This window comes from Chanodichthys erythropterus, chromosome 13 (assembly GCF_024489055.1).
Source record: "Chanodichthys erythropterus isolate Z2021 chromosome 13, ASM2448905v1, whole genome shotgun sequence".
Taxonomy (NCBI): Eukaryota; Metazoa; Chordata; class Actinopteri; order Cypriniformes; family Xenocyprididae; genus Chanodichthys; species Chanodichthys erythropterus.
Window position 1 is genome coordinate 4,291,702 of NC_090233.1, and position 14,128 is coordinate 4,305,829.

Sequence of the window (14,128 nt, forward strand, 5' to 3'; positions counted from 1 at the left end):
ATATCGTCTGTGGAAGGCACAGGACCATAAAATATTCATCCAATCACATCCAAAGTTCCAAAGGATACGATAGGACATCCTACCTGCCTGTCACCATATGTTTTACATACCCTCGCGCACCCTGTTCGAGCAGACATCACGTCATCAGCGCCTTTCATGCTATGCAGAGTTAAGAAAGACGCCAGTCACGAGCACTGCAACCAAAACAGCAGTCATGTTTTACAGTTCCTCCTGAACTAAAACAAGTTTATACAGCTTTCATGCCATAACTACTGTAATTTGGAAGAGATGAAATCCCGTGACATTATACTCTGAGCAGTTCTTGACTCAAATTTATGAGTTTCATTGGCAACACTATCAGTGCCTAAATGAATCTGCAGCAGTCACGCAGTATAGGTCAGCACTCTTTTAGTTGTTTAACTTCATTATTACTGTAATGTGCTTTGAGACATTAAGTAGTTTAACCGCATCTCTCATAATTTTGTTCGTTCCCTATACTGTATGCGTTCATATGTTTTGGAGGAGGCGTGGCTTTGGAGACACTCTGAAGGGAGGGTGGGATCTTATGCTTTCAAAGCTAGCTCGCTATTGCTAGCCTCTCTGAAAATGACGTACCTTTAATAAAAATCAGTACCTGAAGCATAAAACGGTGCATTGCAGAAATACCCATGAACAACCAGTCAGTGATTATACTTCAGTCACTCAACATTCAAGTACACACACACAACACAGTAATGGTTCTTGTGGATTACTTCAAGACATGATGAAAATAAGTCAAAAACAGTCAGTTTATTGACTTTGTGATCCAACAGACTGATTCAGAGCCTTTTTGACATTTATTAAAGCTGCAGTCCATACGTTTTGCCTGTTTGTTGCCATTTGAAACCTGCAATTGCAGTTATTTGTGGAATTATCATCTTTAAGTGAGTTCAACGCGGATGTTTGCTGTCAGTCACCGCACCAGTGTGGATACAGTACTTCGGAATCACAGATTCTACGTCTTGGAAGTATGACCAAAATAAGAATTTTCACTGGAAAATGTAATCTGAACAAGTAAGTAACATGTCTGCCACTTTTGTTCTGACCAACTGAGAAAAAAAAGCACTAGGCCTACAATAAAAATCACTCTGCCAATGGTGATTAAATCGACCAATCAGTTAGCTTGGATCACATCAAACTGTGAAATTATTATTATTGTTATACTTTGTTCTCAAATTGTTAATGTTAACAACATCAGCATTGCGTGACTATGTATATTTATTGTGTCTTAGCGTTACCTGTAGATTTCAATTTCTGTAGCCACTCCGCAGTCTTTTGCTTTTGACTACGGGTTAATCTCCAATTGTCACTGATTACCGTCATTTGGACCTTTCTGGATTACAATAGAGTACACGAGAGATGACATGTTTTTGTAGGCCAACCCGGAAGTTAGCGGCGCATGGGTTCCCTCAAACAAAAGCCTATGCATTTTTCCCATAGACTTTTGGCAAAAAATTTGCAAAAAATAAGCTCTGTGTCTAACAAAGGGTTATGACACTTACACATTTTGACTATCAATATAACCTTTACAAGTTAACAACATTTATACATTTTGAAGCCTAAATAAAGTCGTCAGATATAAAAGGCTAACAGTAGGCTATAAACAGACTACAGCACACCATGGTCGCGGTTCAACCACCACCAAGCTTCCTCAAACTTTATTTAAAAAAACATTTAAAAAAAAAAACACATGCTCGCTGATTATGATCTGCGCTATGTATGAATACACTTTTTCATGAGAAATTCTGTCCATTCGTTTTGTCAAAAAATGTTAGACAATAATTTTGTTTATGCGTGCCTCAGATATGTTTATCTTTTGTTAATAATGTTATGTATTTGTTTATTATTTTGTTTATATATTAGTTTACATAAACCTTAATATTATATTCTTTGTGTTTAAAAATTCTTATGCTAGATGATTGTGCCCCAAATAAACTTTAAAGATTATCTTTAACTTAATATCACTGAATTCTGTGTACAACAATATGTTAAAAACTACAATTTGAAAAGATTAAACATATATGTACATTAACTGACAGGTAAAACTTCTAAGAACGTGAGACTGAAACGCGGGCTAGTGAGTGTGATTTGCTGTTTGTCATGATGACGTCTAAAGTCCCTGCCAAAGGAAGTAGTCCCTTTTAGCAACTTGTTAGTAACCGCCATTTTTAAGACACAACAAAGGTTTTAAAAAAAAAAAAAAAAAAAAAAAAAAAATCACAAGTGGGTTATAACTGGTGTGTTTTATGTCATAGATCAAAACGTGAATATATTTAGAGGCTTTGTTAACCACAGACCTTATTTCAGGCGATTTAACAAAAATCCATTTAAAAATCCCGTAGATTTTAGGGTGTTGCAACCAAAAGTGCTAAAATGCTAAATCACTTCTGTGTTTTGGCCTACAAAGTGATGTCATACATGCACCACTCTATACGCCAACAAAACACTTAGGTTTAATTATTCCAGCTGCTGTTAGAAAAGGCTATATATCTGGGACTCCTCCTTTACGTCACATCTGTAAACAGAATGACACAAAGACGAATGGCTGCATGCTCAAATTTCTCGCGGAAACCCACCAGTACAGATTTTACATTATTACAAGCTTACCGTTGTGAATCGAGCTAAGGTAATGAGATGGTTTTGAACACTGGCTGGTTATGTACTAGCTCAATTTGATTTTGGATCATTTTTAAACCAAAAAATAAAAATAAAAAAATTACAGACTGCAGCTTTAAATCACATTCAAGAATAAACATATTAAATTCAGACTGCAAATCTCACAACTTGTTTTTTCTTTTGTGCTGTGCTGTAAATGGAAGCAGTTTACTTTAGTACAGTGTTCTGTCCAAATAGGAGGAAAAAATGGAGTGTCATTCATTGAAGACATACGAGAACCAATAATGGGAACAAAATTAGAAGCATTCATTTATTCATTCATTCATGCTTTTATTTATTTATTTACGGAACTGTTTCTGAATAAAAGTTGGTCCTTGTTTTCCAACCCTAAGAAGCATATTCAGTACAGGGAACCAGCAATATGGTTTTAACTGGTTGTCTATGCTGGTCAAAGGCTGTTTATTTCAGCAGGGGAGAGAAAGAGAAAATGAAAATGAAAATGAAAGAGAAAGAGAAAGAGAAAGAGAAAGAGAAAGAGAAAGAGAAAGAGAAAGAGAGAGAGAGAGAGAGAGAGAGAGGAGACCCAGGAGGCCCCAATGAAAGCAGATCGGATACAGCCGCTAAGTAAATGACATTCTGTTTGTTGCAGCATTGACCCTGTTCTCTGTGGTCATTAATTTCAATCAGGCGCCCAACATGGAACCTAGACCTCTGTTTGCCATGGCTCAGGAGAGGCAAATAAGACATGGCAGGTTCTCAGGATATTTTCACAGCATCCAGCTCAACACAGACAAAAATAAAACCCTAATTTTATAAGATATTTGGCCCAAAATACACAATATAGCCATACTACTACTCCAATTTTCATGGTTCCCTTTCAGTCAGTCACATTTGACAAGCACATGCAGACAAACTGAAGTATGTTTTTCACTACTAGGTCAACAAATATGGGGTTTTCAGGGACCATTGCTGATACATATGAGATATTATTCAATTAAATGATTCAAGAAAGAATTCAAAAATACTGTTATTATTAAACAATTATTTAAACTTAAATTAAAAAAGGAAAAACTGGTCGACACTGAAATGATTGTGAAACTGTACATGACTTTTACAAGGTTTAGTTCACACAAAAATGATCCTCACCATCATTTCGTTACATTCATGTCATTTAAACCTCAGACTTTTGTCCATTTTGGAACACAAATTAAAATATAAATTATTTAAATTTTTAAATTATCCAAAATTATCAAAAATTTGTCTTCAGAAGAGACAATCATTTTATATGATGATCAAATAAACAGAAGCTCAATGTGAATGTGTGATACACACAAACAAACCTTATTGGTTCACATGCTTCAAGCAAGGCTTTTTGGTGGCATGGATGGACAAAAATTAAATGGATGGACAAAAATAATAAAAATGTTAAAAATCTTATTGCTTACTAATTAATTAACTAGAGTGTCTTGTTAGTTAATAGTAGTTACTGGAATGTTATTATATTGCATTACTCATATGTTCCTGTGGGTACCACAAAGTGTCATTCAAAGTGTTTTGAAGCATTTGTTTGGATTCTACCCACACCATAAAATCAGTTAAATTAATGGTTTTAACTGTGATCAAGTTTTACATATTTTTCTAATTAATTCCTGGCTCTATTTTTCTTTTTCTTCTTTCAGTTCATCTGAACAGTTTAAAACACCCTATCCAGTCCATACAACATTTCAAACCAAATGCCTGGTTCTTTGTTTTGTGTTTGTGTCCTTGTATGGTTTTGTATTTGTGTCAAAAGGCCAAAATGTTTCCAAATGCAACATGCTAAAATGCAAACATCCTGCAAGTCTACTATATGGAAAGAGAAGGTTCTTTATCACAATGGACGCCATCAGAACGAACCAAATCAATGGTGTTATTTTGTGCCAGTGATACAGTAGCGCTCCCTAGTGTTTGAGCAGGGAATCCACCACATGATATCAGGTTAAACTCAATTTGTTTGTGGTATACTCACCAGGCTGGCAGTGAGAGATGGTGCAGATTTGCCTAGGGTCTGGGAGCGCATGCGCACCAGGTTGGTGGTCTCTGAGCCTGTGGCTGACCATGCCTGCTGGTTTGAAGCATATGGCAGTAGGTACTTCCCTGAAAAAAATAAAAGATTTATGTGAGCAAAACACACTCATGCACACACACATACAAAGGGGTTGTAGAATTAAACTAAAACACCTGGTTTTACACCACATTTAAATTGTTGGTATGGTGTAGGGCCTCCTTTTGCGGCCAATACAGCATCAGTTCATCTTTGGAGTAACAGATACAAGTCCTGCTCAGTGGCTAGAGGGATTCTGAGCCATTCCTCTACCAGAACAGTGGCCAGATCACTATGTGATGTTTTCTGAATTGCCCTTCCAAAATACCTCAAATTGGCTAAAAATATTTAGATCAGGTGACTGTGCAAGCCATGGGAGATGTTCAACTTCACTTTTATCAAATAATTCACAATTCTGGATGTTTGTATTGGTGCATTATCATGCTGATACATGTCAACCCCTTCAGGGTACAATGTTTGAACCATTAAGTATGCACGGTCTTCCAGAATGGTTTAATAGTGCTTGGCAGTAACGCGCCCATCAAGCACAGTAGGGAATGTCATAATATTGCAGCTTAAACCATCATTGATCCACCCCATAATTCACTTTGGGCAAGCAAAAAAAAAAAAAAAAAAAAACTTTTCTGGGTGTTAAGCCTCTGTGGGGCTTCTCAACACCGTAACTCTCACAGATGTGGGAAAGAGTCAGAGAACAATACATGTTTCACATTGTCCACAGCCCAACATCTGGACTGTTGGCACCACTGAAACGGACATTTGGCATTGGCACAAGAAATCAAAGGTTTAGCTATAGCAGCCCGACCATGAATATTGACTCTGTGGAGCTCCGGACTAACAGTTTTTTAACAGTTATTTCTGCAATGAGATGGGCAGCTGTAGCTTTATGTTTTATGGATACAATCCGGGTTAGTACCTGGACATCCCTTTCAGACAGCTTCCTCTTGGGTTAACAGTTACTCATTTTGGATGTGGTTCATCCTACATCGTGGTCTGCTGACATTACCCTGTATACCATAGCTTTTTAATACACCACAAAGACTTGCTGTCCTGGTCACAGATAAGCCAGCGAGACGCGCACTAACAATTTGTCCTCTTTTGAACTCTGATATGTCTCCCATTATGTTGTGTGGATTGCAATACTTTATGTACATACACATATATACTCATATATACACAACATTATATCTATAAGTAAAAAGTACAGCAAGAACATCAGTTTTTTTAGTGGTAGCATACTGGACGAAACATGTTCTTGAAAGTAATGTGTTAAATAATCTAATATGTTCAGATAAGATCATAGAGGATTCTGGGAGTGTCTCGCTATTTCACAGGCTATGACTCAGTCATGACATGTCATAAACATATGACCTACATGACAGCATCTATAAGCATGTGACTGGAATGGGGCAAGGGTCAAACTGCCTAGTGAGCTAGGCATACAATTTGTGTGAATACACAAATATACTGTCTGTGTAGCAAGCCCAAAACATTTGGACAATTAGGGACCATTTTTTTGCATTCTACTGTGCTGCTTTTCCATTGTTTTTCAATGTAAACAATGTGCCAGACAGACGTTTTTGACAGTTGTGCTTGCGTCTTGGGTCTTGAAGCATCTTGCGCATGACACATGTTCCAAGTTAGTTTTTCACTACCCTGCATCTCTCATTTTTTTAAAGCTAAACCACTGTCAAAGAGTTGGTTCACCCAAAATTGATCATGTCATTCCAAACCTGTATGATTTTTTTTTTTTTTTTTCCAGTTTTTTTGTGAATGGAACTCATTGGGATCCAGTGTTGTTTTTTGGACCCCACTGACTTGGAATGTATTGACAAATACATTTAAAACATTTCTCAAAATATCTTCTTTTGTGTTCCACAGAAGAAAGATATCATACAGGTTTGGAACAACATGGCGGAGTCTTCATTTTTGGGTGAAGTATCCCTTTAATGTATGACTTTCTTTGCATTAGACAGCAAGATAGCATTCAAACCAAGTAGCATGTATTTTACAAAAATATAGCACAAGCGCACTTCAAGCAAAACATTAAGAAAATAAAGTCTGTTTCATTTTAAATAATAAAACAACAGAAATGCTGTACTGTTAAAAAAGTAACAAATGTAAGTGGATCATGTTTTAAGTTAACATGATGGAAATCACTGTCACAACAGCTGATTAAAAAAAAAGTTAAAGTTAGTTTAAAGAGAAGTTCCTTTATTTAGCTTATATTCCAGCCCTTCACATGGTCACAGTACATTACAACACTGTGGACGGCCTCTTCACCTTGACTGATCCTTTTCCAGCCCCCCGTTGATCTGTTGATAGTTTAGATTGATAATCTAATATACCTTCATAACACTGAGCTGCCATACCAAATGCAATTTGTTGGTTGAGGAGTCATGTCAGACTAAATTAAATCTGTAAGACCCAAGTTGTGTACAGTTTAATTTAATAAATTTACGCTTTTGTGATCTTATATTTCAGAAATTGTTTTCACGGCGCATTAGGTGTTGCATAAAACTGTGGCTTGTTATTTTAAATGGTTTTGTATACTGAGAGAAGCAAATATTTGGTGTGTTATTTCAAATAACTGCTTATATAGCAAATAATGCATTAGCAAGAGCTTGTGTCCCCTTTGGTCAAATAAATGTTAAAATCAAGGTAAATAAATAAATGGCAGGTGTTTGGCCATGACAAAAGCATCGCCACAGTGTTCATTTCAATTAATTTGATTCAGGACAATATAAAAAGATGATTACTACAAATATAAAATGCAATCAAATGTATTAAATGGAACTTCTCCATGTGATTAAAATGGATTTATCTGATCATTTGTATTATGTGTTTGTCCATGCATATCTGTTCTGCTCTTCAGTTTATGTTTTGTGTGTCGAGTGTTCTTCAAAATGTAAGTGTTCCTTGATTTCTGATGTCCTTTACATATGAATCAGCAGCTGTTCGTCCTCTCAAGCTAAATACAGAACAATTTTCTCCCTGGCAACTAGCAAAAACCTCACTGCTGTAAGGGCAAACATGCTTTCAAAACAGTGTTCTGAACTACATAGACTAGAATACTTAACTGAATCAGACTGAAACAAACGAAAGGATTGATATTTCTCAGTTTGGGAGAGGTGAGAAAGGATCATTTTAAAATAAAAAGAACTTTCATATTTTCTTCTCTCAGAAACAGACTTTTAGTTCAACTACGGCATTGTATCCCAGACAACCTATTGCTAACCTGTATTTATGCGTTTGTGGGCTCTATATGGTCACAGAATCAGGTCAAAAAACAGGATACGTAGGAGGAAAACTGCGATTCCTGCTCACTGCGAAACAGCTTCCACAAAGTCATCGTCCACAGGACTAAGGAAATGCCAGCTAGACACCCTCAGCACATTTTAGCAGTGTGCCTTAAATACCTGATACAACACATCAGACCATGAGGAACAGCAAGACAAACACCAAATGAAACAGAATGTAGTCGAATACGGTGGTCATAATGACACGTGTAATAAAAATAGCATAATGAAGCTCTAAGGAGCCAAATCCAAAACAGAAAAATATTAAATTAATTTGCAACTTTCTGCATTATAAAGCTCTGACTTACTTTACTTTTCATAATGGCTTGAAGAGTTTAAATGAGATCGATTGACTGATGCATATTCCCCTTTCACACAGAGATTCCAGAAAATACATTGATAATGTGTCCCGGGATTTGTCTCAGGAACATTTGCGTTTGGTTCATTCACACTGCCAGTGATTTTCTGGAATATGTGCGTGCGTTCACACACATCTCAAAGATCCCATGAAGACACGTGACATCAGGGTGTGACGTGTAATGTCTCCACAGTGTCTTAAGTTTGCTTATGATCTGTGATTTCTCTCGAGAAACTACGCTCTTCATTTTTTTTTTTTTTTCTGATTCAATCATAAACTAGTGCATTGTGTATCATTCCACTAAGCTGGCGAATGTTCTTAGCTACAGTGCCATCACCATGACACAACTTACAGCATTGGTCCTGCCTTTTGTTCACACAGCAATATTACTTAGTCCCCATCCCGGGATCAATCCTGGGTCGTGTTTCCGTTCACAAAGAAGGCACTCTAGCAATTCTATAGCAATTTACTGGGATCAACGCTCTGTGTGAAAGGGTCCAAGACTGTAACGCATTCAAAGTTTAAAACGGGTCATACTATAATTGTATTATTTACTATATTTTCCACCCTGAAGTCAACTTATAAACAATCAAGGTAACCTGGTTTCTTGCATAAAAATGTAGAAATTTCATGGAAATTCTCTCTCTGCCTAAATTTTTAGCGCCTCAATTCACTATATGTTTTGAAAAGATCTGCTGTTTTGCTAACTTCAAACAAATGCTCTCTCTCTAAAGCCCCTCCCTCCAAAATGTAGCTAGCTTGTTAGTAATCATTTTTGTAGGCAGCGGCTAATTGCACTAAGTGTAAACAGCAATTAGATGCTATTTACACTAGTTGAAAACAGCAATGCTATTTAAACTAGGTAAAAATAACAATAGATTATATTTACACCATGTAAAAGTATCAGTTCTTTGCAATAAGAGTAAACAGTATTTTTGTACATTAACAGGATGCAATAATAGAGTATAAACAATTTTATTACAACTATTAAATGGATGCTGTCTTATTGGAAGAATGAAAAACCCTCCCTACACGTTCACCTAACCCTACCCAATAAACATTATTAAACACTAGTTTGCAGTTTATTTCCACTTTTAGAACATTATTTTGATTTTTATTGAAAATAAATGCAAGCTCTGCAAAAAAGCGGATTTGAACCAGTGTTGTTTGCCTTAGAAGCTACACTCAAAAAATATATTTTTGATGCTGTTCACTTTATTTAAACAGTTTATTTTGATTCAATACCATTGTATCAGGTTTCTGGGTTAAATGTGATTGATTCATGTTAAATTGACTTGAAACGATTACTCTTTGACTTAACTTGATGTTTTCATATTGGAATAACATGTTTCAATCAAGTAAACCCAACCAGGACTCAGTCAAACAGGATTTTCACTTCCTATCATGCTTTGCATAGGGGCTGAACTAGGAGTGTAAATGTTGAAATAAAGTGTTTTTTTAAGCATTTTTTAGGAAGATGAGAAAATGGAAAGACTTTTTAATGTTTACTGTTCTATTATGTTGGTATTTAAAAGTTTCTGTTAATTAATAGTTTTAGGGTTACCATTGTGGTGAATTGTTGCACTTGTTCTTGGGTTGAGGAGCTGCTAACAAAAGCATTGTAAGCCTATGTTGATTGTACAACCATTGACACCAATGGACCTATGATAAGTTAAGGCTTTACAATGTTTTTGGTTAAGGCAATTTAGGATGAATCCAGGATCACATCTAGATTTCTAACACAGAACATCACAAAAGTTATGTAAATCACTAAATTAAACAAGAAGAATTAATTGTAAAAATCAATGTGTATGAAAACAATTAATTTTTTATTTATTTGTTGCTTTTTATTTTATTTTAAATTAACACAATTGATTCTAGTTAATTTAACATGGTTGATTCTATTGGATTTTAATTGTCTCAATCATGTGGAACCACTGTCCATGATTGAATTGAGTAAGTTGGACATAACTATTTTACATAGATTCTTTCTTAGTCAGTTGTTTTGTCAAGCTGTGCCCAACCATAGTAAATAAGTTGAATCAACCTTAATAAATTAAGCTGACCCAACGTAAGTACATTAAATTGGAATAACAGAATTGCATAATGCTGAAATAAAGCAACTTAATCATGTGGAAATCCTTTCCATGATTTTTTTTGTACCTCTGCGAGCCTTACTCAGAATCAGAATCAGAATCAGAAAGAGCTTTATTGCCAGGTATGTTGTTTACACATACTAGGAATTTGTTTTAGTGACAGAAGCTCCACAGTGCAACAGAGTGACAGCGACAAGACAAGACACATAATAAAAATAATATACAAATTTACAAGATAGACAGTGCAAAAAAAGCAAAAAACAACATATATATATATATATATATATATAGACAATTGTATGTACAGTTATGTGTGCAAATTGAGATATAAATAAGTGTTTTAAGTAAATAATGTGTAATAGTGTGTGTTCCGTGTTTGTCAAGTGTTCATGAGATGGATTGCTTGAGGGAAGAAACTGTTCCTGTGTCTGGTCATTCTGGTGCTCAGGGCTCTGTAGCGTCGACCAGATGGCAACAGTTCAAAGAGGGAGTGTGCTGGATGTGAGGGGTGTAGAGTGATCTTCTTTGCCCTTTTTCTCACTCTGGCAGAGTACAGTTCTTGGAGAGTGGGGAGGGTTGTACCAATGATTCGCTCAGCAGACCGGACTACCCTCTGTAGTCTTCTGAGGTCAGATTTGGTAGCTGAGCTGAACCAGACGGTAGTTGAAGTGCAAAGGATGGATTCAATGATGGCAGAGTAGAACTGTTTCAGCAGCTCTTGTGGTAGGTTGAACTTCCTCAGCTGGTGAAGGAAGTACAACCTCTGCTGGGCCTTTTTCACAATGGACTCGATGTGGCTGTCCCACTTCAGGTCCTGGGAGATGGTGGTGCCCGGGAACCTGAATGACTCCACTGCTGCCACAGTGCTGTTCATGATGGTGAGTGGGGGGAGAGCAGGGGGGTTTCTCCTGAAGTCCACGGTCATCTCCACTGTCTTGAGCGTGTTGAGGTTAAGACTGCACCAGACAGCCAGCTGTTCAACCTCCAGTCTGTAAGCAGACTCGTCACCATTCTGGATGAGGCCGATCAGTGTGGTGTCATCTGCAAACTTCAGGAGCTTGACAGAGGGGTCTTTGGAGGTGTAGAGGGGTCCAGTGATGTCCTTCAGATAAGCCAAAACCAGTCTTTCAAATGATTTCATGGCCTCAGACGTTAGAGCCACAGGATGGGGATGATGGTGGAGCGTTTGAAGCATGAGGGGACTTCGCACAGCTCCAGTGATCTGTTGAAGATCTGTGTGAAGATGGGGGCCAGCTGGTCAGCGCAGGTTTTCAGACAGGCTGGTGAAACGCTGTCTGGGCCTGGTGCCTTTCTTCTCTTGTTCTTTCTGAAGACCTGGCGCACATCATCTTCACTGAACTGAATTGCAGGTGTGGGGGAGAGGGGGGTTGTTGGAGGTGTTAATGGTGTTTTTTCAAACCTGCAATAAAACCCATTCAGATCAGTCTGCCAGTTGTTGATTTTCCACAGCGCTGGGGGATTGTGTCTTGTAGTTGGTGATGTCTTTCAGACCTTTCCACACTGAAGCTGTGTCATTAGACGAGAACTGATTCCGAAGTTTATCAAAATAATTCCTCTTTGCCAGTCTGATCTCCTTTTCCAGTTTATCTGGCCTGTTTGTACAAGACTCTGTCCCCTTTTCTGCGAGCTACTGCTGCGCCACTGAAGACAGCGACTTTTTTAAAACCTGAGTGGCCCCAACAGACATTGGTGGGCGGAGCTATTGTAAATAGCGTTTGCCAACAAGGGATGCTATTTGCACTTAGTGTAAATAGACACTCAGATTTTTGCATAAATTTTGCAATTTTTTTGCAAAAAAAAAAAAAAAAAAGCTGCAAACAGAATACACACATTATGGTATGTTCCTTACGCAAAGCTATCAAATGGCTCTAATAGACCTGGAATATAGTGCAGCCCAGTGAGTACATTTGGGAATTATCCCTTTAAAGGCCTGGGTATACTTCATTTTTTCTCACGCACAGTCTTGACCGCACAGCTTTCAAAGTATACTGAACAGTGGATAAGTGTGAATGAATAAGTTTGACATGTGCAGTACAATTGTTTTTCTATACTCTACAAGTATAGGCAGTCTGTTGTGTAATTTATAGAACATTCACTTGGAAGGATAGAAGAAGAAAAGTAGTGGATCCGTCATTGCATGCAAAGTTTAGTACAAGAACCATACAAAAAACGATGGAGAATGATATGCTGCTTTGATTACGGTTTCTCGGAACAGCGTGTTTTGTATCGCTCTTTCTGCTCTCTTCTTCGACTACTGCATAATACATCACAACTGCCACGTAGTGGACTCTTTGTTTCAACATTCACCCGATTCAAAATCTGGCTGCATGCGAATAGTGTATGCAGATGTCCATAGAACCTCCTGATGACAAAAATTACACAGTGACAGTGCGCAGACCATCGAGGAACGCAGACAACCAAAGTAGATATACCAGTGTGTACTATATTTCCCAGAATATAATTCACTCTCTCTTTTTTTTTTTTTTTAAATCTAAAAACATGCCAAAACTTATATTTCAAAGTGACTTATATAAATGTAATTAACACCAAGTATGCAAAACATGCTCAAAGTGCACAAATTTGGATTTGTACAGAATAAGAGAGGTATGAGTATAGTGCATTTCCCACATATTGGTAATTTCAGCTGAGCTTAAAATAAATTAGTTTAGGCTTGGTGTTTAAATATTTTATTATATATATATATATATTTTTTTTTTATAATTCACTTTAATTTATTTGTTTTATATTTTTATTCTAGTTCTGTTCTGAATAAAATTTTAATTTTAAATTTAAAGGATTTGTTGTCAAGTGAAGGGAACTAAAATACTGTATGTAAAAGTTGTTTATTTACTGATATTTTACAGTATTTTTGAAAGTATTTTTTCCTCTGTCACACAGAATCAGAATTGCATTGGTGAGAGAAAGTCAGGAACAACTTATTACCCAGAAAATGCAGTAAATTGTAAAATGCAGTTATTAGTAGCATTGGTTACTTACAGTATGTGGTTTTTGTGTCAAGGAAGAACAAATCAAGAAAAAGTTTATGTTTCACAATATGACCCCATTTACATCTGACTGTACACAAAGGTCAGGGTTTTACCTGTAAGAGCGCCCCCTAGGCTTCCTCTCCGTAACTGTTTCCCATCTTCACTGAGTTGTCGTTTAAATTTCAGTGCTAAACTGGAGCCGTGAGAAACCTCAGGGTTGCTGGACTTGCGGAAGGGCATGGAGGGGGGGTAGAGGATGTTATCCGGCTGGAAGAGAGATGAGATCAACATGGAGTTCAATCTGGGAACCATTACAGGGAAGATCACATCAGGAATAGCACTGCAGTGTTTACAGAAATATACAACATATTTAACATAGCACTGCATATCCATTACTGACAATACTGACAATGCATTACTACATTCATTATAATGTAATAACTCACTCCATCTCTAAACCACCTTTCCTTTTTTGGCTGACGTTTTTTTTTCAACCCCATTAAAGTTAAATACCTGTAAAAATCATTTCATGTGGACTAAATTTCAATCTCAGCATGAATCAGTTATTAATGTTGCATTTGATACACTACTATTATCATAATTGTCAATAT

General features: G+C 36.9%; 1 protein-coding gene across 3 annotated transcripts in view; it reads right to left on the reverse strand.

The window, feature by feature from the left end:
• Positions 1 to 14,128, reverse strand: part of mast4 (microtubule associated serine/threonine kinase family member 4) — a 142,159-nt gene that overhangs the window by 92,716 nt on the left and 35,315 nt on the right. For all 3 annotated transcript variants that reach the window (XM_067407846.1, XM_067407845.1, XM_067407844.1), the window contains exons 2-3: positions 13,631 to 13,784; positions 4,664 to 4,791 (exon numbers count right to left, since the gene is read on the reverse strand). In XM_067407846.1, coding sequence (XP_067263947.1) covers positions 4,664 to 4,791; positions 13,631 to 13,784 — 282 coding nt within the window. The remainder of the gene's footprint in view (positions 1 to 4,663; positions 4,792 to 13,630; positions 13,785 to 14,128) is intronic.